General features: G+C 43.1%; 1 protein-coding gene across 1 annotated transcript; it reads left to right on the forward strand.

Annotated features, from left to right (window-relative positions):
• Positions 1-538: 538 nt before the first annotated feature.
• LOC117323844 lies at positions 539-22,985 on the forward strand. Its single transcript, XM_033879327.1, has 6 exons — positions 539-642; positions 1,982-2,223; positions 2,697-3,036; positions 3,701-3,802; positions 3,952-4,059; positions 22,879-22,985. Exons 2-6 carry the CDS (start codon positions 1,999-2,001, stop codon positions 22,971-22,973), a joined length of 870 nt encoding a protein of 289 aa, XP_033735218.1. The 5' UTR covers positions 539-642; positions 1,982-1,998; the 3' UTR covers positions 22,974-22,985.
• The last annotated feature ends 1,106 nt before the right edge of the window (positions 22,986-24,091 follow it).

Genomic DNA, 24,091 nt, shown 5'->3' on the forward strand with positions numbered 1-24,091 from the left:
ACATGCGCAAGTCTAATTTCCTCTGTATCAGGTCTATCTAACCAAAAAGTATTCTCAGTAACTATGCGATGCTATTTCTGGCGAACATTTGTGGACTATCTAATAGCTGGCCCATCAATTTCGGTGTATTTCCGGTATTTACTTTCGATTGATTAAGATAAATAAGATACTAAAAACAAACAAGATTTTTTAATACAATAATAATATATCGACTTTCGCAGATATTTCGTTTTCTTCGTCCAAAACAATTAGTGTAAGTGGAAGTGAAAGTGAAAGTAGGAGCAACTTTTTCGATTCTGGGAATATCCACCCAGTTTTGTTGATTATGGTCAAGACAGTTGAACTAGTCCAACTAGGATGTATTACTATTAAATAAAGACGAACCTAATAATATTTATTTGCTTTCTTGCGAGAGTTGACAAAGACTTTCAATACCTGTATTAACAACTGCAGGTCCGTCTAGAACAAGGTCTATGATTGAAATGTTACACATGATCAATGAATTAATCGCTATGTCCACATAAACGCACACTCCCCAGGTAACCAGAGCAGGTAGCCTGAGTGAATGCCAGGACTGTGATGAATGAGTGCCATCATTGCATTCATATTTGTTTGTCATGAACATCAAAAAGCACATTTCAGGTAATGTCGCGTCTGCATTTTAATTTAGATGAACTTTTACATGAAGCTAAGGGCCCTTACTTGGGGTCAGGAACTAAAGTTATAATGAAATTGACTAATTTTAATTTGTAACACCGTTTCTTGTCTATTTATCCACCGATACAACCAGAGACATATATACAGATATATATATCTATATATGTCTCTGATACAACATTGGAATCGATAACAAAGTGCATTTTCAAACAAACAAAAAACAAAAAAACAACAACACCTGTTTCTAGTTATATGTTTTTTGAAAAAGCACTTTATACGTAACTCTTTTAAATCCTTGTTCATGGCTGTAGAAATTCACAGAATTTTACCCAATTTTTGGCCTCAAGCATCCGTGGGTGAAGGGCAGCCAATTATGTATAGCGGTGGGTGTGGCCTCAAAAATCTTCTAAATACTTGATGATTAAAAAAATTTGATCATTTTGTGTTTGTAATGCAGCATTTATTTCCATAAAATCGACCGTAAGAGGAAAAGCTACGGTAACCGCTGTGTGCACACAGCATTATCAACATTTATCAGTTGGAGCTTGCACAAAAAATCACTTTTGCATACCGTATTTATTCTAATAAACGCCCTGGGGGCGTGAAATTTTTCCAAGGTGGGGCGTTTAATGGAGATCAAAATTTCAGAGTCGGTAAGTTGTGAGATCTGTTGTATGTACCCATTTCACACCATGAAACATATAGTGGTACTGTGTATATAGTTACTGAAACTTTGTTTTGTGGTTTGTGTTAGTTTTATGTTGGATATCCTTTAAATAATTACCTCTGGACACACGTGGATGGATATATAAGTGTGCCACGGTAAGTTCTTTTTCTCGAATTGAGGAATTTTTCTTTCCAAAAAGGGGGTGGGGGGTGTTTATTAGGGCGGGGGCGTTTATTAGAATAAATACGATATATTGCCACAAGTATGTCTAATTAGTAGTATTTTTTCACTGATGAGCATTTTGATATCACATTATGAAACAATGACATCATGGCAAGCCCTTGCTGACCTGCGTCAGTATTCTAATTTGCTTTGAATTTTCTTTGGAAGAAGAGTGCTCAATCTAGATAGGCAAAAGTTGACAGAAAATATACTTTTTACCTTCAAATTTTGGAGTTGTAAAATTATTTAAGAGTGATTTGTCATAATCACTGATATATTCATATGAGCAATACAGGCCCCATCGACCTCTTGTCTTAAAAAACCTTTTGTAGCTTTCCATCTATTGAATACTACAATGTATTATAGGCTTGTAGTTTCTCTTCTTTTCACTCACAACAGTTTAGTTGAATATGTATGAATTTCTTTGTTATACAGGCTATTTATGATTGAAAATGGGAGTTGATTTAGCCGTATACAGAGTAAGAATTGGGAAGTTTGTACATAGAAACACTGAACAAGGCCTGTCTAATATAGTTTACCTGCTGAAAGCCATTGCCAGTGTGAGACAAGAGATAGTAAGGATCTGTCGCTGGAAGGGAACAGTTTCCTTTATTCAACTACTTCTTCTGGCACAGGGAGTGGAACCAAACCCGGGACCTCAAGTCAAGGATGAACAGGTAAGATATATACACTGTCTGAACCTGAAGTCAAGGATGAACAGGTAAGATATATACACTGTCTGAACCTTAAGTCAAGGATGAACAGGTAAGATATATACACTGTCTGAACCTGAAGTCAAGGATGAACAGGTAAGATATATACACTGTCTGAACCTGAAGTCAAGGATGAACAGGTAAGATATATACACTGTCTGAACCTGAAGTCAAGGATGAACAGGTAAGATATATACACTGTCTGAACCTGAAGTCAAGGATGAACAGGTAAGATATATACACTGTCTGAACCTGAAGTCAAGGATGAACTGGTAAGATAAATACACTGTCTGGACCTCGAGTCAAGGATGAACAGGTATATCAGGCTTTCCTCAGTCTATGACGGCTAACTTATATTAAGTTGATTAACTTCGATTAGAGTTTTTGGACTCTGACAACTCGCAACTTGATGAGGAATACACTTTCCTTTTATCCAGGCTGTTGCAGCTGGTGGCAGTGACCCTGACACAGTACATGTATCTAGAGAGACTTTAAGCAAAATAGTTTCGGATCTTGTCCAGGGTGGAAAAACAGAAACCATGATGTCTGCTCGTCCCCAGGGAGAGGCTTCTGGAAAAATGATGTCTGCTCGTCTCCAGGGAGAGGCTTCTGGAACAATGCTGTCTGCTCATCCCCAGGGAGAGGCTTCTGGAACAATGATGTCTGTTCGTCCCCAGAGAGAGGCTACTGGAACAATGATGTTGGCTCATCCCCAGGGGGAGGCTACTGGAACAATGATGCCTGCTTGTCCCCAGGGAGAGGCTATATTGATGCAATGTATGTTAGACTCAGAACTTCCCTTACACTACTCATCATATCATGCCTTTTTAATGTTGTTTTTGAGATATTGGATTTGTTAACACATTAACTTAGCCTACTGTCAGTAATACTAGAATGGATTTTATGAGTTATTGAGAATGCCACTGGTACTACTGGAGAGGATTATAGGTTGTGTCAGTCCCCCACTGGTACTACTGGAGAGGATTATAGGTTGTGTCAGTCCCCCAGTGGTATTACTGGAGAGGATTATAGGTTGTGTCAGTCCCCCACTGGTACTACTGGTGAGGATTATAGGTTGTGTTAGTCCCCCACTGGTACTACTGGAGAGGATTATAGGTTGTGTCAGTCCCCCACTGGTACTACTGGAGAGGACTATAGGTTGTGTCAGTCCCCCACTGGTACTACTGGAGAGGATTATAGGTTGTGTCAGTCCCCCACTGGTACTACTGGACAGGATTATAGGTTGTGTTAGTCCCCACTGGTACTACTGGAGAGGATTATAGGTTGTGTTAGTCCCCCACTGGTACTACTGGAAGAGGGGACTATGGGTTTGGGAAGTTTTCTTACTGAAAGTATGTGATGTTTTATGTTAATATCAATGCTTGCCTACAGGTTGGAGATCCTCTGTCTTGATATCAGATTTTTATTTATTGTATTTCAGATCAGGAACAGAACATTAGGAAATTGAATGTATCATTTCCAGGAGCAGAAACCGGTGTCCTTGATGATAACAACACTATTAATATCACTAAATCAGAGATGGGTGAGTACTGGATGGTAACAGTGTTTATATTAAGTCTTTAATCAATCTGTTTGATGAAAAAAATTAGAAATGCACGCAGTAGTAATGTTCTACATGTAACATGTGGTTTCTTTCTGACAACATAAATTTGATTGAATTTATATCTGTAGATGATGAAACCAAAGCCACGCTAAAAGAATTCAACCAAACGGTTAAGACAATGAACCAATGGAAGCCACAGCAAAAGCCACTAGAATCATCTTCAACTCAAAGCAACAGTAAGTACACTGACATCACCAACTCACACCAACAGTAAATACACTGACATCACCAACTCAGACAAACAGTAAGTACACTGACATCACCAACTCACACCAACAGTAAGTACACTGACATCACCAACTCACACAAACAGTAAGTACACTGACATCACCAACTCACACCAACAGTAAGTACACTGACATCACCAACTCACACCAACAGTAAGTACACTGACATCACCAACTCACACCAACAGTAAATACACTGACATCACCAACTCAGACAAACAGTAACACTGACATCACCAACTCACACCAACAGTAAGTACATTGACATCACCAACTCACACAAACAGTAAGTACACTGACATCACCAACTCACACCAACAGTAAGTACACTGACATCACCAACTCACACCAACAGCAAGTACACTGACGTCACCAACAGTAAGTACACTGACATCACCAACTCACACCAACAGTAAGTACACTGACATCACCAACTCACACCAACAGTAAGGACACTGACATCACCAACAGTAAGGACACTGACATCACTAACTCACACCAACAGTAAGTACACTGACATCACTAACTCACACCAACAGTAAGGACACTGACATCACCAACTCACACCAACAGTTAGTACACTGACATCACCAACTCAGACCAACAGTTAGTATACTGACATCACCAACTCACATTAACAGTTAGTACACTGACATCACCAACTCAGACCAACAGTAAGTACACTGACATCACCAACTCAGACCAACAGTTAGTATACTGACATCACCAACTCACACTTACACTAAGTACACTGACATTAAAAACTCACACCAACAGTAAGGACACTGACATCACTAACTCACACCAATAGTAAGTACACTGACATCACCAACTCACACCAACAGTTAGTACACTGACATCAAACAGTAAGGACACTGACATCACTAACTCAGACCAACAGTAAGTACACTGACATCACTAACTCACACCAACAGTAAGTACACTGACATCACTAACTCACACCAACAGTAAGTACACTGACATCACCAACTCACACCAACAGTTAGTACACTGACATCACCAACTCACATTAACAGTTAGTACACTGACATCACCAACAGTAAGGACACTGACATCACTAACTCAGACCAACAGTAAGTACACTGACATCACCAACTCACATTAACAGTTAGTACACTGACATCACCAACAGTAAGGACACTGACATCACTAACTCACACCAACAGTAAGTACACTGACATCACCAACTCACACCAACAGAAGGACACTGACATCACCAACTCACATTAACAGTTAGTACACTGACATCACCAACTCACATTAACAGTTAGTACACTGACATCACCAACTCAGACCAACAGTAAGTACACTGACATCACCAACTCACACCAACAGTAAGGACACTGACATCACCAACTCACATTAACAGTTAGTACACTGACATCACCAACTCACATTAACAGTTAGTACACTGACATCACCAACTCAGACCAACAGTAAGTACACTGACATCACCAACTCAGACCAACAGTTAGTATACTGACATCACCAACTCACACTTACACTAAGTACACTGACATTAAAAACTCACACCAACAGTAAGGACACTGACATCACTAACTCACACCAACAGTAAGTACACTGACATCACCAACTCACACCAACAGTTAGTACACTGACATCACCAACAGTAAGGACACTGACATCACTAACTCAGACCAACAGTAAGTACACTGACATCACTAACTCACACCAACAGTAAGTACACTGACATCACTAACTCACACCAACAGTAAGTACACTGACATCACCAACTCACACCAACAGTTAGTACACTGACATCACCAACTCACATTAACAGTTAGTACACTGACATCACCAACAGTAAGGACACTGACATCACTAACTCAGACCAACAGTAAGTACACTGACATCACCAACTCATATTAACAGTTAGTACACTGACATCACCAACCCACTGGTACTACTGGAGAGGATTATAGGTTGTGTCAGTCCCCCACTGGTACTACTGGAGGGGACTATAGGTTGTGTCAGTCCCCCACTGGTACTACTGGAGAGGATTATAGGTTGTGTCAGTCCCCCACTGGTACTACTGGAGAGGATTATAGGTTGTGTCAGTCCCCCACTGGTACTACTGGAGAGGATTATAGGTTGTGTCAGTCCCCCACTGGTACTACTGGAGAGGATTATAGGTTGTGTCAGTCCCCCACTGGTACTACTGGAGAGGATTATAGGTTGTGTCAGTCCCCCACTGGTACTACTGGAGAGGATTATAGGTTGTGTCAGTCCCCCACTGTACTACTGGAGAGGACTATAGGTTGTGTCAGTCCCCCACTGGTACTACTGGAGAGGATTATAGGTTGTGTCAGTCCCCCACTGGTACTACTGGAGAGGATTATAGGTTGTGTCAGTCCCCCACTGGTACTACTGGAGAGGATTATAGGTTGTGTCAGTCCCCCACTGGTACTACTGGAGAGGATTATAGGTTGTGTCAGTCCCCCACTGGTACTACTGGAGAGGATTATAGGTTGTGTCAGTCCCCCACTGGTACTACTGGAGAGGATTATAGGTTGTGTCAGTCCCCCACTGGTAGTGAAAAGGATTATAGGTTGGTACCCCAAATTTACAGGATTATAGGTTGTGAGTCCCCCACTGGTACACGGAGGGGGGTAAGGTTGTTTATTCCCCCCGGTATTGGGGGAATAAGTTGTGTGTCCCACTGGCCAAAAAGGTTATAGGTTTCCCCCCCTTTGGGGAAAGGGTTTTTGGGCCCCCCCACTTTAAGGGGGGAAAATTTTGGTTGTCCCCCCGGGGGGGGGGGGTTTAGGGGGGTTTTTCCCCCCCCTCTTGGGGAGGGGGTTTTAGGTTTGGGGGCCCCCTGTACCCACGGAATTGGGGGGGTTTCCCCCGGACTACTGGGGGGATTATAGTTGTTATCCCCCACTTACCGGGGGGGATTATAGGTTGTGTAGTCCCCCACTGTACTATGGGGGGTTTTGGTTTTTTTATCCCCCTGGTCACGGGGGTTTTTGGTTGGGGGGCCCCCTTACACGGGGGGGGACATGGTTTTTAGCCCCCTTTTCCGGAAGGGTTTGGTTGGTCAGTCCCCCACTGGTACTACTGGAGAGGATTATAGGTTGTGTCAGTCCCCCCACTGGTACTAATGGAGAGGAGTATAGGTTGTGTCAGTCCCCCACTGGTACTACTGGAGAGGATTATAGGTTGTGTCAGTCCCCCACTCGGTACTACTGGGAGGATTATAGGTTGTGTCAGTCCCCACTGGTACTACTGTGAGAGGATTATAGGTTGTGTCATTCCCCCACTGGTACTACTTGGAGGATTATAGGTTGTGTCAGTCCCCCCACTGGTACTACTGGAGAGGACTATAGGTTGTGTCAGTCCCCCACTGGTACTACTGGAGGATTATAGGTTGTGTCAGTCCCCCACTGGTACTACTGGAGAGGATTATAGGTTGTGTCAGTCCCCCACTGGTACTACTGGAGAGGATTATAGGTTGTGTCAGTCCCCCACTGGTACTACTGGAGAGGATTATAGATTGTGTCAGTCCCCCACTGGTACTACTGGGAGGGGACTATAGGTTGTGTTAGTACCCACTGGTACTACTGGACAGGATTATAGGTTGTGTCAGTCCCCCACTGGTACTACTGGAGAGGGACTATAGGTTGTGTCAGTCCCCCACTGGTACTACTGGAGAGGATTATAGGTTGTGTCAGTCCCCACTGGTACTACTGGAGAGGATTATAGGTTGTGTCAGTCCCCCACTGGTACTACTGGAGAGGATTATAGGTTGTCAGTCCCCACTGGTACTACTGGAGAGGGGATTATAGGTTGTGTCAGTCCCCCACTGGTACTACTGGAGAGGACTATAGGTTGTGTCAGTCCCCACTGGTACTACTGGAGAGGATTATAGGTTGTGTCAGTCCCCCACTGGTACTACTGGAGAGGACTATAGGTTGTGTCAGTCCCCCACTGGTACTACTGGAGAGGACTATAGGTTGTGTCAGTCCCCCACTGGTACTACTGGAGAGGATTATAGGTTGTGTCAGTCCCCCACTGGTACTACTGGAGAGGATTATAGGTTGTGTCAGTCCCCCACTGGTACTACTGGAGAGGATTATAGGTTGTGTCAGTCCCCCACTGGTACTACTGGAAAGAATTATTTAGGTTTGGTTTTCCCCCCCCCCCAAATACTGGGAGGGTTTGGTTTTTAGTCCCCCTGGAAGGGGGGGGTTGGTTGGGCAGCCCCCCCGGTAAAAATTTGGGGGTTTAGGTTTTGGGGGGGGGTTATAGGGGGGCATGGTTTGAGCCCCCAGGTATCAAGGGGTTTTTGGGAGGGGACATAGGTTGTTTGTCCCCACTTACTACGGGAAGGAAAAATTTTTTTTCCCCCCCCGGGATTTGAAAAATTTGGTTTTTTTGTCCCCCCCCCTGGGAACCAAGGTTTGGTTTTTTCCCCCCACTGGAGGGGGGAAATTTGGTTTTCAACCACGGAATTTTTGGGGACATAGGTTTTCAGGGCCCCCCCTGGTATGAAAAAGGGTTTTAGTTGTGTTTCCCCCCCCGGGGGGGCTATGGGGGGGTTTGGGGTCCCCTGGTTTAAACCCCAAGGGGCTAAGGGGGGGTAGAAAATTTTTGGGGGGGGGGGGGGTTGTGTTGTCCCCCCTTACTAGGGGAACTAAGGTTTGGTTTTATTGTAACTAGGAATTTTTTTTGTCCCCCCCCTGGTACACGGGAGGGACATAATTGTGTTATCCCCCATGGTATAGGGAGGGGGATTTGTTGTGTCAGTCCCCCAGGGGGGCCGGAAGGGTTATAGGTTTGGTTTTTTCCCCCCCCCCGGGGGGGGAAAATTGTTGTGTTTCCCCTTTTACGGGGGGAAAATTTTTTCCCCCTGTACTACGGAGGGGAATAGGGGGTTTTTTCCCCCCCCACCGGGGGGGAAAAAATTGGTGTTTCCCCCCCGGTTTTTGGGGAAAAAGGGGGTTAGGAATTTTTTTTCCCCCCCAGGGAAGGATTTTAGGGGGTGTCAGGCCCCCCGGCCCCTTTTTTTTTGGGCCCCCGGGTTTTTTTTGGTCCCCCAATACTGGGAAGGTTAATTTTGGTCCCCCCTTCTTTTGGGGGGAAATTGGGGGTTGTCCCCCCAAAAGGTTTTATGGGGAGGGGTTTGGGTTTGGGGGTTTTTTTCGGGGGTTTGGGTTATCCCCCCCTGGTACCGGGAGGTTATAGTGTCGTCCCCCCACTGGGGCTACTGGAGAGGGGGTTGGGTTTTTTTTTTCCCCAATTTTTTTTGGGGGGGGCCCCTTTAAATTTTTTAAAAATTGGCCCCCCGGTTTTTGGAATTTTTGTCCCCCCCTGGTACTCTGGAAAGATTTTAGGTTTTGTCCCCCTGGTACACTGGAGAGGATATAGGTTGGTTTAGTCCCCCCCTGGTACTACGGGGGGTTTTTTTTGGGTTGGGGTGGTTTTCCTGGGAGGATTTGGTTGTGTCCCCCCTCCCCACTGGAAATATGGGAGGATTTTAGGTTTGTTAGTCCCCCCTGGTACTACTGGGAGGATTTTTTTGTGGTCCCCCACTGGTTACGGAGAGGGGTTATAGTTGTGCATCCCCCCATGGTACTACTGAGGGGGGGAATGGTGTTTCCCCCGGCTTGGGGGGGGTTAAGGTGTGTCCCTTCCCCCCGGATAATGGGGGGGGTTGTGAGTTGGTACCCCTGGAGAGGTTTGGTTTTGTCACCCCCCTGGTACTACAGGATTAGGTTTTTTGTAGTCCCCCCGGGATTATGGGGGGGGTAGTTTTTGTACCCCCCGGTTTAATTTTAAAATTAAGGGGTTTTTTCCCCCCCACTGGTTTTAAAAAGGTTTGGGGAGTCCCCCATGGTACTACTGGAGAAAATTTTGGGTTTTCATTTCCCCCCTGGGGTATTGGAGAAATTTTGTTTTTTTTAGGTTATTGGGGGGGAAAAATTTTTTTGTCAGCCCCCTGGTTTGGAAGGATTTTTGGGTTTTGTCAGTCCCCAGGTACTACTGGGGGAGGATAGGTTTTTTTCCCCCCCTGGTACTTGGGAGGTTTTAGGGTTTTGAGTCCCCCTTTTACTGGAGAGGATTAAGGTTTGGGGCCCCCCACTTTTTGGGGGGGGCTATAGGTTGTGTTAGTCCCCCACTGGTTTTCTGGGGGGAAGGGGGTTTTTGGGTTTTTTTCCCCCCCCCTTTTTTAACAAGGATTTATGGTTTTGGGGGTCCCCCCCCCCTTTTGGGAGGAGGAAAGTTGTGTAGTCCCCACTGGACTACTGGAGAGGGTTATTTTTTTGGGAATTTTTTCCCCCCTCACCGGAGGAAATTTTTTTTTTTCAGTCCCCACTGGTATACTGACATGATTATAGGTTTGTTAGTCCCCCTGGTACTACTGGAGAGGGTACTATAGGTTTGTTTATTCCCCACTGTATACTGTGAGGGGACTATAGATTGTGTTAGTACCCCTGTACTACTTAAGAAGGATTATAGGTGTGTTCAGTCCCCCACTGGTACTACTGGAAGAGTATAGGTTGTGTCATCCCCACCTGGTACTACTGGAGAGGATTATAGGTTGTGTCAGTCCCCACTGGTACTACTGGAGAGGATTATAGGTTGTGTCAGTCCCCACTGGTACTACTGGAGAGGATTATAGGTTGTGTCAGTCCCCCACTGGTACTACTGGAGAGGATTATAGGTTGTGTCAGTCCCCACTGGTACTACTGGAGAGGATTATAGGTTGTGTCAGTCCCCCACTGGTACTACTGGAGAGGATTATAGGTTGTGTCAGTCCCCCACTGGTACTACTGGAGAGGATTATAGGTTGTGTCAGTCCCCCACTGGTACTACTGGAGAGGATTATAGGTTGTGTCAGTCCCCCACTGGTACTACTGGAGAGGATTATAGGTTGTGTCAGTCCCCCACTGGTACTACTGGAGAGGATTATAGGTTGTGTCAGTCCCCCACTGGTACTACTGGAGAGGATTATAGGTTGTGTCAGTCCCCCACTGGTACTACTGGAGAGGATTATAGGTTGTGTCAGTCCCCACTGGTACTACTGGAGAGGACTATAGGTTGTGTCAGTCCCCCACTGGTACTACTGGAGAGGATTATAGGTTGTGTCAGTCCCCCACTGGTACTACTGGAGAGGATTATAGGTTGTGTCAGTCCCCCACTGGTACTACTGGAGAGGATTATAGGTTGTGTCAGTCCCCCACTGGTACTACTGGAGAGGATTATAGGTTGTGTCAGTCCCCCACTGGTACTACTGGAGAGGATTATAGGTTGTGTCAGTCCCCCACTGGTACTACTGGAGAGGATTATAGGTTGTGTCAGTCCCCCACTGGTACTACTGGAGAGGATTATAGGTTGTGTCAGTCCCCCACTGGTACTACTGGAGAGGATTATAGGTTGTGTCAGTCCCCCACTGGTACTACTGGAGAGGATTATAGGTTGTGTCAGTCCCCCACTGGTACTACTGGAGAGGATTATAGGTTGTGTCAGTCCCCCACTGGTACTACTGGAGAGGATTATAGGTTGTGTCAGTCCCCCACTGGTACTACTGGAGAGGATTATAGGTTGTGTCAGTCCCCCACTGGTACTACTGGAGAGGATTATAGGTTGTGTCAGTCCCCCACTGGTACTACTGGAGAGGATTATAGGTTGTGTCAGTCCCCCACTGGTACTACTGGAGAGGATTATAGGTTGTGTCAGTCCCCCACTGGTACTACTGGAGAGGATTATAGGTTGTGTCAGTCCCCCACTGGTACTACTGGAGAGGATTATAGGTTGTGTCAGTCCCCCACTGGTACTACTGGAGAGGATTATAGGTTGTGTCAGTCCCCCACTGGTACTACTGGAGAGGATTATAGGTTGTGTCAGTCCCCCACTGGTACTACTGGAGAGGATTATAGGTTGTGTCAGTCCCCCACTGGTACTACTGGAGAGGACTTATAGGTTGTGTCAGTCCCCCACTGGTACTACTGGAGAGGATTATAGGTTGTGTCAGTCCCCCACTGGTACTACTGGAGAGGATTATAGGTTGTGTCAGTCCCCCACTGGTACTACTGGAGAGGATTATAGGTTGTGTCAGTCCCCCACTGGTACTACTGGAGAGGATTATAGGTTGTGTCAGTCCCCCACTGGTACTACTGGAGAGGATTATAGGTTGTGTCAGTCCCCCACTGGTACTACTGGAGAGGATTATAGGTTGTGTCAGTCCCCCACTGGTACTACTGGAGAGGATTATAGGTTGTGTCAGTCCCCACTGGTACTACTGGAGAGGATTATAGGTTGTGTCAGTCCCCCACTGGTACTACTGGAGAGGATTATAGGTTGTGTCAGTCCCCCACTGGTACTACTGGAGAGGATTATAGGTTGTGTCAGTCCCCCACTGGTACTACTGGAGAGGATTATAGGTTGTGTCAGTCCCCCACTGGTACTACTGGAGAGGATTATAGGTTGTGTCAGTCCCCCACTGGTACTACTGGAGAGGATTATAGGTTGTGTCAGTCCCCCACTGGTACTACTGGAGAGGATTATAGGTTGTGTCAGTCCCCCACTGGTACTACTGGAGAGGATTATAGGTTGTGTCAGTCCCCCACTGGTACTACTGGAGAGGATTATAGGTTGTGTCAGTCCCCCACTGGTACTACTGGAGAGGATTATAGGTTGTGTCAGTCCCCCACTGGTACTACTGGAGAGGATTATAGGTTGTGTCAGTCCCCCACTGGTACTACTGGAGAGGATTATAGGTTGTGTCAGTCCCCCACTGGTACTACTGGAGAGGATTATAGGTTGTGTCAGTCCCCCACTGGTACTACTGGAGAGGATTATAGGTTGTGTCAGTCCCCCACTGGTACTACTGGAGAGGATTATAGGTTGTGTCAGTCCCCCACTGGTACTACTGGAGAGGATTATAGGTTGTGTCAGTCCCCCACTGGTACTACTGGAGAGGACTATAGGTTGTGTCAGTCCCCCACTGGTACTACTGGAGAGGATTATAGGTTGTGTCAGTCCCCCACTGGTACTACTGGAGAGGATTATAGGTTGTGTCAGTCCCCCACTGGTACTACTGGAGAGGATTATAGGTTGTGTCAGTCCCCCACTGGTACTACTGGAGAGGATTATAGGTTGTGTCAGTCCCCCACTGGTACTACTGGAGAGGATTATAGGTTGTGTCAGTCCCCCACTGGTACTACTGGAGAGGATTATAGGTTGTGTCAGTCCCCCACTGGTACTACTGGAGAGGATTATAGGTTGTGTCAGTCCCCCACTGGTACTACTGGAGAGGATTATAGGTTGTGTCAGTCCCCCACTGGTACTACTGGAGAGGATTATAGGTTGTGTCAGTCCCCCACTGGTACTACTGGAGAGGATTATAGGTTGTGTCAGTCCCCCACTGGTACTACTGGAGAGGATTATAGGTTGTGTCAGTCCCCCACTGGTACTATTGGGAAGGGGATATAGGTTTTTTTTTCCCCGAAATTAAGGGTTTATTTTTTTTGGAATAAGGGTTTTTTCCCGTCCCCCCGGAAAAAAAGGGTTTGGGGCATTTTTGGGAATTTGGTTTTTGTCTTCCCCCGTTTTTGGGGAAAAGGTTGTGTCGTCCCCCCCTGGTACACTGGGAGGATTTAGGTTGTGTGTCCCCCACTGGTCTACTGGAGAGGGTTTTTGGTTTTGTCAGCCCCCCTGGGTTTTCTATGGAGAGGACAAGGTTGGTAGTCCCCCATGGTACTAATGGGGGATTAGGTTGTGTTTCCCCCCTGGGACTGGGGGGGGAAAAGGTTGTGTCAGCCCCCTTTAAGGGGGATTAGGGTTTGGGAGTCCCCCACTGGCTACTGGGGAGGATAAGGGTGTCAGTCCCCCCTGGTACTACGGGGGGGGTTTTTTTGTTCCCCCCACCGGATTGGGGGTTTATTTTTATCCCCGGTATTGGAGAGGACTTTTTGTGTGAAAACCCCTGGAAAATTGGGAAGGGGGTTTTTGTTTTTTTCCCCCCTTTACTGGAAAAATTAAGTTTTTTTCAGTCCCCCCCGGTAAAAAGGGATAAAATTTTTTTTTTTCCCACTGGAAAAGGGGGAATTTGTTTTTTCAGTCCCCCCGGTATAGGAGGGTTGGGGGGCCCCCCCGGCTAAGGAAGATTATAGGTTGGGTGTCCCCACTGGTATACTGGGATTTAGGTTGTGTTGCCCCAACTGGGTACACTGGAAAAAGGATTATAGGTTTTGGGCAGCCCCCCAAAACGGGGGTTTAGGGTTTGGGTTGTTCCGTCCCCAGGACTTAGGGGTTAGGGGGCCCCCCTCCCCCGGAAATAAAATTTTTTTTTTTTATCCCCCCTGGTTCGGAGAGAAATTTTAGGTTGTGTCCCCCCCCCGGATATTGGGAAATAGGTTTTTGTGTCCCCCCCTTTTTTACTGGAAGGATTATTGTGTGTTCCCCCACTTTACTTGGAGAGGGTTAGGGGTTTGTCCCCCCACCACTGGGAAACAAAAAAGGGTTAAGGGTTTTGGTTCCCCCCCGGTACTACGGGGGGATTATGGGTGTCGTCCCCCCTGTATATGGGGGGATAAGGTTGTTAGCCCCCCCTGTTTGGAAGGGGACTAAGTGTGAGTCCCCCTTGTATCGGGAGGATTAAGGTTTGTTTTGGGCCCCCCGGAGGGAAAAAGGTTTGGGTTTCATCCCCCCCCGGGAAGGAAAATTTTTTGTTTTCCCCCCCTGGTACTACCGGGAGGGTTATAGGGGTTTTTTTCCCCCACCCGGGATCTGGGGAGGAATTTTGGTTTTTCCCCACTGGTACTTGGGAGGATTATGGTTTTTGGGGGCGGGGTTTTTACCCCCCACAAAAAAAAACAATTTTGCCCCCTTTTTTTTTGGGGGGTTTGGAGAAATGGTACCCCTGGAAGGGGGAAAGGTTTTTGTTCCCCCCTGGTTAAGGTTAAGGTTTTTTAGTTGGGGCATTTTGGGGGGAAATAAGGTTTTAAAGGTGGGAAAAAGGTTTAGGGGTTTTTTGATCCCCAAATTTGGGGGGGTTGTCAGTCCCCCTGGCACTGGGGAGGGGGTTTTTGGTTTGTCCCCCAATTGTATATGAGAGGATATAGGTTTTTTTCAGCCCCCACGGGGAGGGGATAAATTTTTTTAGCCCCCCCGTTTAAAAAGGGGAAGGTTTTGGGGTCCCCCCACTTTTAAGGGGAAAATTTGGTTTTTCCCCGGACTATGGGAAAGGGTTTTAAGGTTGTGTCGCCCCCACTGGACATAAGGGTTTTTTTTTTTTTTTGGGTTTTTTTTTTTGTTTTCCCCCCAACCCGGAATGGAAGGGGTTTGGGGGTTCCCCCCCTGTATTGGGAAATTATGTTGGTTTCAGGCCCCCCGTATTGGGGGAAAAAATTTTTTTATCCCCCACGGACAAAAGGAAAAAGTTTTTATCCAGGACACGGGGTTTTTAAAGGGGGATCCCCCCTTACAAAAAGGGAGAGGGGTTTTAGTCCCCATTTCTTGGAAAAATTATAGGGTTTTGGCAATGGGCTACTGAAATTGGTTTTCCCCCCCAAAATTGGGAATTTTTAGGTTTTTCCCCCACTTTAAAAAAGGTTAAAGGGTTTTTACCCAAATTTTAAAATAAATTAAGGGGTAGTCCCCCCTGGTAACCCAAAATTATATTTTTTATCCCCCATGGACAGGGAAAAATTTTGCCCCCCAACTAGAATTATGGGTGCAGCCCCCACTAAAACGGAAGGGGGTTTTTTTTACCCCCCTGGGAATACTTTTAAAAGCCGGGGGACTAAGGGGTTTTTTCCCCCAAAAAATTTACTTGAACATAATTTTTACCCCTTTAAAAAAAAAGGGGGGTCCCCCCCCCACTTACACGGAAAATTTTAAGGGTTTTTCCCCTTTTCCCGGAAACACTGGGGAAAATAGGGTTTTCCCCCCCACTACCCAAAAAGGAATATTTTACCCCCAGTTAAAGGGGAAAAAGGTTTTAGCCCCCCGGGACTAATTTAATAAGTTTGAATCCCCCACTTACCACGGAAGGGGGAAATTTTCCCCCCCCCCTGGGACAACAAAGGGGCAAAGGTTGTTTTCCCCCACATATAAGGTTTAGGGTTTTTTCACCCCCACTGGGAACTGGGCCAAAATTATAGGGTTTTTTATCCCACTACACTAAGGAAAATTTTTTAAAAACCCCACGGGGACCCGGAAAAACTATTTTAAGTTTTTACTGAAAAATTTTTTTTTAAATTTAATGGCCCCCCCCGGGGGGCCCCTTCTTAATCAATTTTTTTTATTTATTTTAATAAACAACAAAAATTAAGTTTTTAAGCGAAACTTTCCAAACAAAAATAAATCAAAATAAAAGTCAGGGGCATTTATATTAACTTTTAAAAACCCAGAAAAAAATTGAAAACACCCCTAATTTCCCCCAATTTAAAGGGCTTTTCCCACCATAAATTTATTAATTTTTCAATAGAAAAAACCAAAACCCCCAAAAGAATTACCAAAATAAACAAAAACCAAAAGCCCCGCAAAACCAATAATACTTTTTAAAGCAAACAAAATTCAAAGAAGCCCAATCACCAAAATAAAACACTGCATCACCAACTCAAAAAACAAAATTGACATCCCCCCCAACCAAAAAGTAAGAAACCAAAACCCCCAAAAAACAAAACTTACCCTAACCCAAAATAAAATAAAACCCCTCAAACCCCAAAAAATAACCGAACCCCCCCCACCAACTAACCCCCCTAAATAAAATTCCCCCAAAAAAAATAAACCCCCAAAATCACCCAAAAATAAGACACTGCAACCAACAAAAACTAATCCGCCCCAACTCCCCCAAAGTAAGTACAATCACAAACCCCCACACCAACGAAACCGGCCCCCAAAAGCCCACTCACCAAAAACCCCGGACCTACAACCACCCAAAAAACCCGAGGGCCCAATCACCAAAATTTAAAAACTGACCAAAAACTCACCCCAACAAATAACGCACACAAAACCCCCACACAACAGTAAGGACACTGACAAACCCCCTCACCACTTTCAACCCACATCACCAACTCAAAACAGTTAGTTAAAGACCACCAACAAAAGGTTTTAAAAAATTAAATGGCCCCCCTTCCCCCTGATACCAAAGACCAAAGTTTAGTTCCATACCAAAAAAATAAAATTTTCTTAAAAAAAACCCCAAAAAAGGGACAGGCAAAAACTCCAAAATTAAAAATTAAACCCCTTTACCAAAGGGGATCTTTTAAAAAAAAGGGAATTTGGGGGGGCCCCAAAAAAGTACACTGAATCCCCAAAACCCCCAAAAAAATAAGGGAAATTTTTTTCCCCCCCCAAAAAACTGAATTTCCCCCCCCACAAACATTTAGAACCTTTCCCCCCCACTTACTTTAAGATTTTCCCCCCCCTGTAATAAATAGAAAAGGGGAAACAATGACTACCAAATTATAAAGTTTAGCCAATACCAAGGTAAGGTTCCCCACTAAAAAATAGTAATGAAAAACCCCCCCAAAAAAAAAAGGGTGGGCCCCCCACCAAAATAAAGGGTTTGTTTTTCTCCCCCCAAATTAACTTTTAAAAAAAAAAATTTGCACCCAAATTTTACCTGTAACCAAATAACCAAAAGAAGGCCCCCCCTGACATAAAAAATTAAAATTTTAAACCCCCCAACACCAAATAATTAAATTTGTTGCATCCCAAACGACCAAAAAGAAGTAAATGAAAACCCAATGGGGCCCCTTGAAATAAAAACCCCCCCCCCTTAAACAAAAAAAAATTTCCCCCAAAAAAAATTTTCCCCCTGTTCCATGAAAACCCCCAAAAAAAGTTGGTACCCAAAAATCACAAAAAAATGCTCCCCCCCCAAAAGTAATACCGAAAAATATTTCCCCCCCATGTACACTGAAAAATAATCCCCCTAAGTCACTGACCCAAAAAAAGTTGTTAACTGCTACCAAACCCCCCTTAAAGTTTTTTCCCACCCAAAAAAATAAGGAAGGGGCATTTTAAAAAAATAAGTCAATGAATCCCAAAAATTAAATTAAAATTAAAAGTAACCCTGTTAACCCTTTAAATTTTTTTTGGTCGCCCCCCCCGGGGGGGAGGGGCTTTGGGGGGCCCCCAACTTATACTAAAGGGAAAGGGTGAGCCCCGGGGGAAGGTTATAGTTATCCCAACTGGTTTGGGAAAAAAAGGTGTGTTCCCCCCCCGGGACATGGGGGGTTTGTTTGCCCCCATTTTTTTGGGAAAAAAAGTATCCCGGAAAAAAAAAGGGGACCCCCTGAAAATAAAAGGCAAGTTTGGGGATCCCCCCAAAAAAACCGGGGGGGGGAAATTTTAATTTTTCCCCGCCCAACACTGGAAAAAACCCCCCCCCCAAATCCAAAAATTTTTTGCATCCCCCACTTTAAAAAAGGGGAAAATTTTGGTTAGTCCCCACTGGACAAAAATTTTTAGTTTTCCCCCCCCCGGGATACAAAGAATTAAATTTTCATCCCCCCCCCTACACGGGGGGGGGAAGGGGGACCCCCCCCCTACGGGAAAAAAAATGTGCATCCCCCACTTACTACAAAATTTAATTTTTTCATCCCCACCCGGACACTGGGCAAAAGTTTGGTTGCCCCACTTCCAAAAGGGGGTTTTTTTTTATTTCCCCCCCGGTAAGGGGGGAAAAATTTTTTCCCCGATACAATAGAATTTTTATTTTTTCCCCCCCCTACCTTCCCAAAGTTTTTTCCATCCCCCACCCACTCGGGAAAGGGAAAATTTTTCCCCCCATTACCCATGAAAATTTAGGGTTTTCATCCCCCAGTTTTCAAAAAAAAGGGGGGGGCCCCGTCCCCACTGGGTTTTTTTACCCCAAAAAAAGGGGGAGCCCCCCCGACTAAAGGGAATTTTAAAAAAATACCATTTAAAAACAATTTAATTCCCACCCCCCTACACAAGGAAATTTGGCACCCCCCCCCCAAAAGGGATACTACAGATTTAATTTTTTAGTCCCCCCTTAACCACAGGAAAATTTTTGGGGCCCCCCCCCCGGGACACTGGGGGGGAAAAAAATTTTTAAAATTTTCTGAAAAAAAGTTTTTTTTTAATACAACTTCCAAAAGGGGGGGTCCCTTCTTTTAAATTTTTTTTTGGGGCAACGAACAAAACTTAAAATTAATGTACCCTTTTAAAGGGCGAAGGGGTTTTCCCCCTTTTTAAAAAACCCCTTATTAAACTAAACAAGTGGGGATCTTTAAAAAAAATTAAAATTTTGAAACAAAATAAAAAAATAAAAGGGGGGGTGAAGTTTCTCCTTTTGGGGCCCCGCCATAAAAATTTTTTAAAAGGGAAAAAAAGCCCGTGGGGGGGGAAATAAAAAGGTTAAAAATGAAAATTTAAAAACCCCAAAGAAATTCCTTATAAAAGCCCAAAGAGAAAGAATCAAAACCGAAAAAAATACCCCCCAAAAAAAAAAAATGTAAGGAAAACCTTAAAAGAACCCAATTTTAAAAAAAATAAAAAGGAAAGCTTAAAAATGAAAACCCGTAAAATACCCAAAATTTAAAAAAATTTAAAAAAAACCCAAAAAATTTTTAAAAGGGGGGTGTTTAAAATCCCCAAAAATAAAAAGAGGGGGGAAAAAAAACCCCCGGGCTGCCTTAAATTTTAAAAAGGTAAAAAAAAAACCCCCCCCCCCAAAAGAAGAAAAAAAATTTTAAAGGGAAAAAATTTAAAAAAAATTAAAAAAAAATCACCCCAAAAAATGTCCAAAAAGGAAATGTTCCCCCCCAACATAAAAAATGAATAACCCCAAAAAAAAGCCAAAACCAAATTTAAAAACGTTAAAACCCCTGAAACCCCCAAAAAACCCCCAAAAAAAACCCTAAAAAATTTCCCAAAATCCCAAAAACAAAAATTAAAATAAACCCAAATAACCAAAATATTTAATAACCCCCCAACTCAACAATAAAACCTGACATAAACCACCAAAAAAACCAAAATCACAACTCAAAAAACAAATAAACTCCCACCACATTAATAAAAACCAAAACACAGTAAAACACTGACTCCAATCCAAACCCCTTAAAAAACACCTAATCCCAACAAAAACCCCCAAACCCAAACCCCCCAAACCCAAAAATAGTTACACTGACTCCACCCAAACCAAAAAAAAAAATACACCAACCCAACCCAAATAAAAACTTCCCCCCCCCCAAATAAAACCCTTTTCCCCCAAAACCCTAAGTTAAATACCTTTCCCCCCCTAAAAAAAAGGGGCATCCCAACTAAAAAAAACCACACCAAAAAACCCAAAAGTTAAAAAGACATACAAATCACACCAACAAAAAACCTAACACATCACAAACAGTTTAGACACTGACCACCCTAACCAACAGTTAGTAACGACAACCCACTAAACCCCCCCCCCAAAAAACCCAACTAAAAACAAAAAGAAGGGAAAAACCCCAAAAAAAAAGTATCCCGACTCACAATACCTAAAAACCCCAAAATTAAAAAAACCCAAAAGGAAAAACGAAAACAACTCAAACCAAAAGTTAAAACCAACAAACCCCCAAAAACCAAAAAAAAATTTTTTCCCCTTTAAACCCAAAGGACGACACACAACCAACCAAAAGTAAAACCCTACCACCAACTCCCCACACCCCAAAAAAAGGTTTAAATACTACTAACCCAAACCCCCAAGAAACATGAAAAAAAACCCCCCCCAAAAATAAACCAATCACCCAAAACCCCAACCGAATACCACAAAACAAAACACACCCCAAAAGTAAGGGCACTGACAACCCCCCAAAATCAACCCGGGTCCTAAACCCCAAATTAAAGTTTGAATGAAACCAATAACCCCCCCCCCCCAAAAAATAAACCAAAGGGGAAAAATCCAAAAAAAACAGAAACCCTCCCTAAAAAAACCCTGTTTTCCCCCAAAAAAAAAAAAACCCCAAACAAACCATAAGTAATGACTCCCATACAAACCCCAAAAACAACTAAACCTTAAAAAATTTTCCTTTCCCCCAAACCCCCAAAAATAAACCCCTAAAAAAATTTTCCCCCCCCCCCAAAAAAAATTTTAAAAAATGCCAAAACCCCTAAAAGTTAGTTTTGCATAAACTTTAAAAATTGAACCACCAAAACCAAAACAAAGGGGAATAAAATACAAAACCCCCCCAAAAAAGCCCCCTTTTTTACACCCAAATTGAATTTCTAAACCCCCTTAAAAATTCCCCCTCGAAACAGGGAAAAACCCACTTAAAAAACCCCGAATCCACCAACCTAAACCCCCAAAATAATTTAAACCAACCCCGGGGAAAAAAAAAATCAATTAAATTTTTTACATTTAATCCCAAAAAAATTTCATAAATTTCCCTCAAAAAATAAAAGTAAAAAATACCCAAATAAAAAGTTTAAACCCCCTAAAAAAACCCCCCCTTTAATTTAATCTAAAAAATTTAATGACTAAACTCCCCCAAAGTAAATGAATACCCAAAATTTTTTAAACCCCCAAAAAAAAATTTAAACCCCCCAAAGCCCCTTTTTCCCCCCCCAAAAAAAGGGTTTACTGAATCACCCTAATTCAGTTAATTCAAACTACCCCAACCCGCCCTTTTTTAAAATAATAAAAAAAACAAAAAAATTTTTTTAAAAAACAAAAGTAAGGGAAAAAGAATACCAAAACCAAAGTTAAACCCCTACCCTAAAAACCTTTAAAAATCCCCCCAAAAATTCATTGTAATTTAAAACCCCTAAAACCAAAAAAATAACCAACCCAACAAAAGGAACGAAAAACCCCCAAAAAAACCTAAACCCCAATAAAAAAAAAATCTTAAAAACCCCCCCCATAAAAAAAAACCAAATAAAAAACTTAATTCCCAAACTTTAAAAATTTACTCTCCCAACAGAAAATGAATCAAAAACCCCCCAAAAAATTATAAACACTACCCTGGTGTGAAAATAGACCCTGGAGTATTCCCCATCCCAAGGGACTTAGTTTCTTTAAACACAATCATGTTGGAAAAACAATCCCTGGGGTCTTTTCACCCTCTTAGGGAGTTTGGACTTTATTTCTGGGTTATATCTTTATAGCAGTTGAGATCCCCATGCCATAATCACATGAAGCATTGTTCGACATCAACAAATAAAGCTATTTTACAAATTGAACATGAACATTATTTTGATGTTTGGTGAAATCCAACTAGGTGAGTAATAGAAGCCCTATGCGCCTTTTGTCAATTTTCATGTTTGTCTTGGGTTAAAGTTGTGAAAAATGGATCTGACAAGCATCTATCTTCAAGTTATATATTTTGAAATTATTATCTCATTTTCTTTAGAACTATTTCATTGGTCATTCTTAATTTTCCTGTGTATGTTCCTTGTGGTTCCTAGTTGTGCTTTTTCAATTTTGATACTAATGAGGAAAACATGACAGGCTGCCACCTTTGATTTCGACTGTTGAAATTTCAGTTGAAAGTTGCTATTTCTTGAGCCCATTTAAGGTTCCCTTTTGTCCCTTTTTAGTTATAAATGTTGAAATGTTTGAAATGATTAGAAGAACAAAAATAACTTGTCATAACATGATAGTTAAGACGACAGTCAAGAAAAGTACCGATAAGATAAAGCCAAAAAGATAGTCCAATGGTTGGCATCTTTGTCTATCAGTCAAATGTCTTTAAATACATAAACGTAAAATCGTTTACATTGTAGTAAGGGTTCAATGCCTTGTTGAAGGTATTCCTGTTTCTGTATTAACAGTCCCAACAAGTAAGGAAAGCAGTACAAGACAGACTAAACATAGAAAGGAAGACAGAGAAGTGTCAGCCACACGGAAACACTTAGAAGGCAAGTAAAATGAAAATATGATTAGCTTGGTGATGTTAGCAACAATGAAATCATTTTATGGCAGATTCACCAAAATTTTATTTTAACAATCTTGAATAATTGTTTTCTATTAAACTTGGTAACTAATGACTTCTATCTTAACCATCAGTCAATATTACAGTACGAATATCAGAATGACCCTTTCCTTCAAAATTATTTTAGGTGCAGCTGAAGCAACCATTTCCAAATTAATATATGACTCTGAGGATGTTCTGGTGTCGAGGAGTAGAGGTGAACAGGCAGTGACCCAGTGTCTAAAGAATTACAACATGGCCATCATCACAGGGGTAACAGGTGAGGGAAAAACAACCTTAGCAGCAACGATATTGAAAGACCTTAGAGACGGTAAGCTGGATGAAGCGTTTCACTCCAAAATCCCCAGTTCAGATGTTCATTCCAGACGATTGGTCAGCAGTGATAGATATCGAAGAGGATATCGTGGTTTTTGTGGATGACATATTTGGAACTTCAAATTACCAGGTAGATCTACTGAATAGATGGAAGCCAGTTTTCAAAGCAGTCGGACAGGCTTTAGAAAAGAAGGTCATGTTGCTTTTAACGTCCCGCAGCCACATTTTAGAAGATGCCAGACGTGATGCCGGCATAACAGATGACACTAATGATCACATTCTATCAGAAAAGAAAACCGTTGATATCACAAACGACCACCAGCTCACTGCACAAGAAAAGACAGAATATGTTAGGAAATTACGCTGACTTTTACAAAAGGAAGAAGGATTTCCGTTATAGTTTAGCAGTACTAAAGCCAAACAGATCTATTGGGTTTCCACAAGTATGCTGTCTTTTCTTTAATGATCAACAGTTATATGAAAAGGGAGACGAGTTTTTTGAGCATCCAGATATACTACTTGAAAGTGAAATAGAGAAAATGAGTAAGTGTGATAAACGTAAATATTTTGCTCTGGTGTACTGTTTTTTACAGCCCGAACAAAGTGTTGACAGCAGAAACCTAGACCCACTAAACATGTCAAAGGATGAGAGGAAGACATTGAAGGTATACGCTGAAGTATGTGGTGTAGATAGTTCCAATCATACCACTTTACTGAAGGAGGCGTTGTCTTCACTG

This window comes from Pecten maximus, chromosome 3 (assembly GCF_902652985.1).
Source record: "Pecten maximus chromosome 3, xPecMax1.1, whole genome shotgun sequence".
NCBI classification, from domain to species: domain Eukaryota; kingdom Metazoa; phylum Mollusca; class Bivalvia; order Pectinida; family Pectinidae; genus Pecten; species Pecten maximus.

What these genes read in the sequence shown, in the direction of transcription:
- LOC117323844 (XM_033879327.1), top strand. Translation starts at nt 1,999, where the DNA reads ATGGGAGTTGATTTAGCCGTATACAGAGTAAGAATTGGGAAGTTTGTA. An exon ending in AGAGGCTATATTGATGCAAT is followed by an intron (nt 3,037 to 3,700) that starts GTATGTTAGACT and finishes ATTGTATTTCAG; the next exon opens with ATCAGGAACAGAACATTAGG. An exon ending in TATCACTAAATCAGAGATGG is followed by an intron (nt 3,803 to 3,951) that starts GTGAGTACTGGA and finishes TTATATCTGTAG; the next exon opens with ATGATGAAACCAAAGCCACG.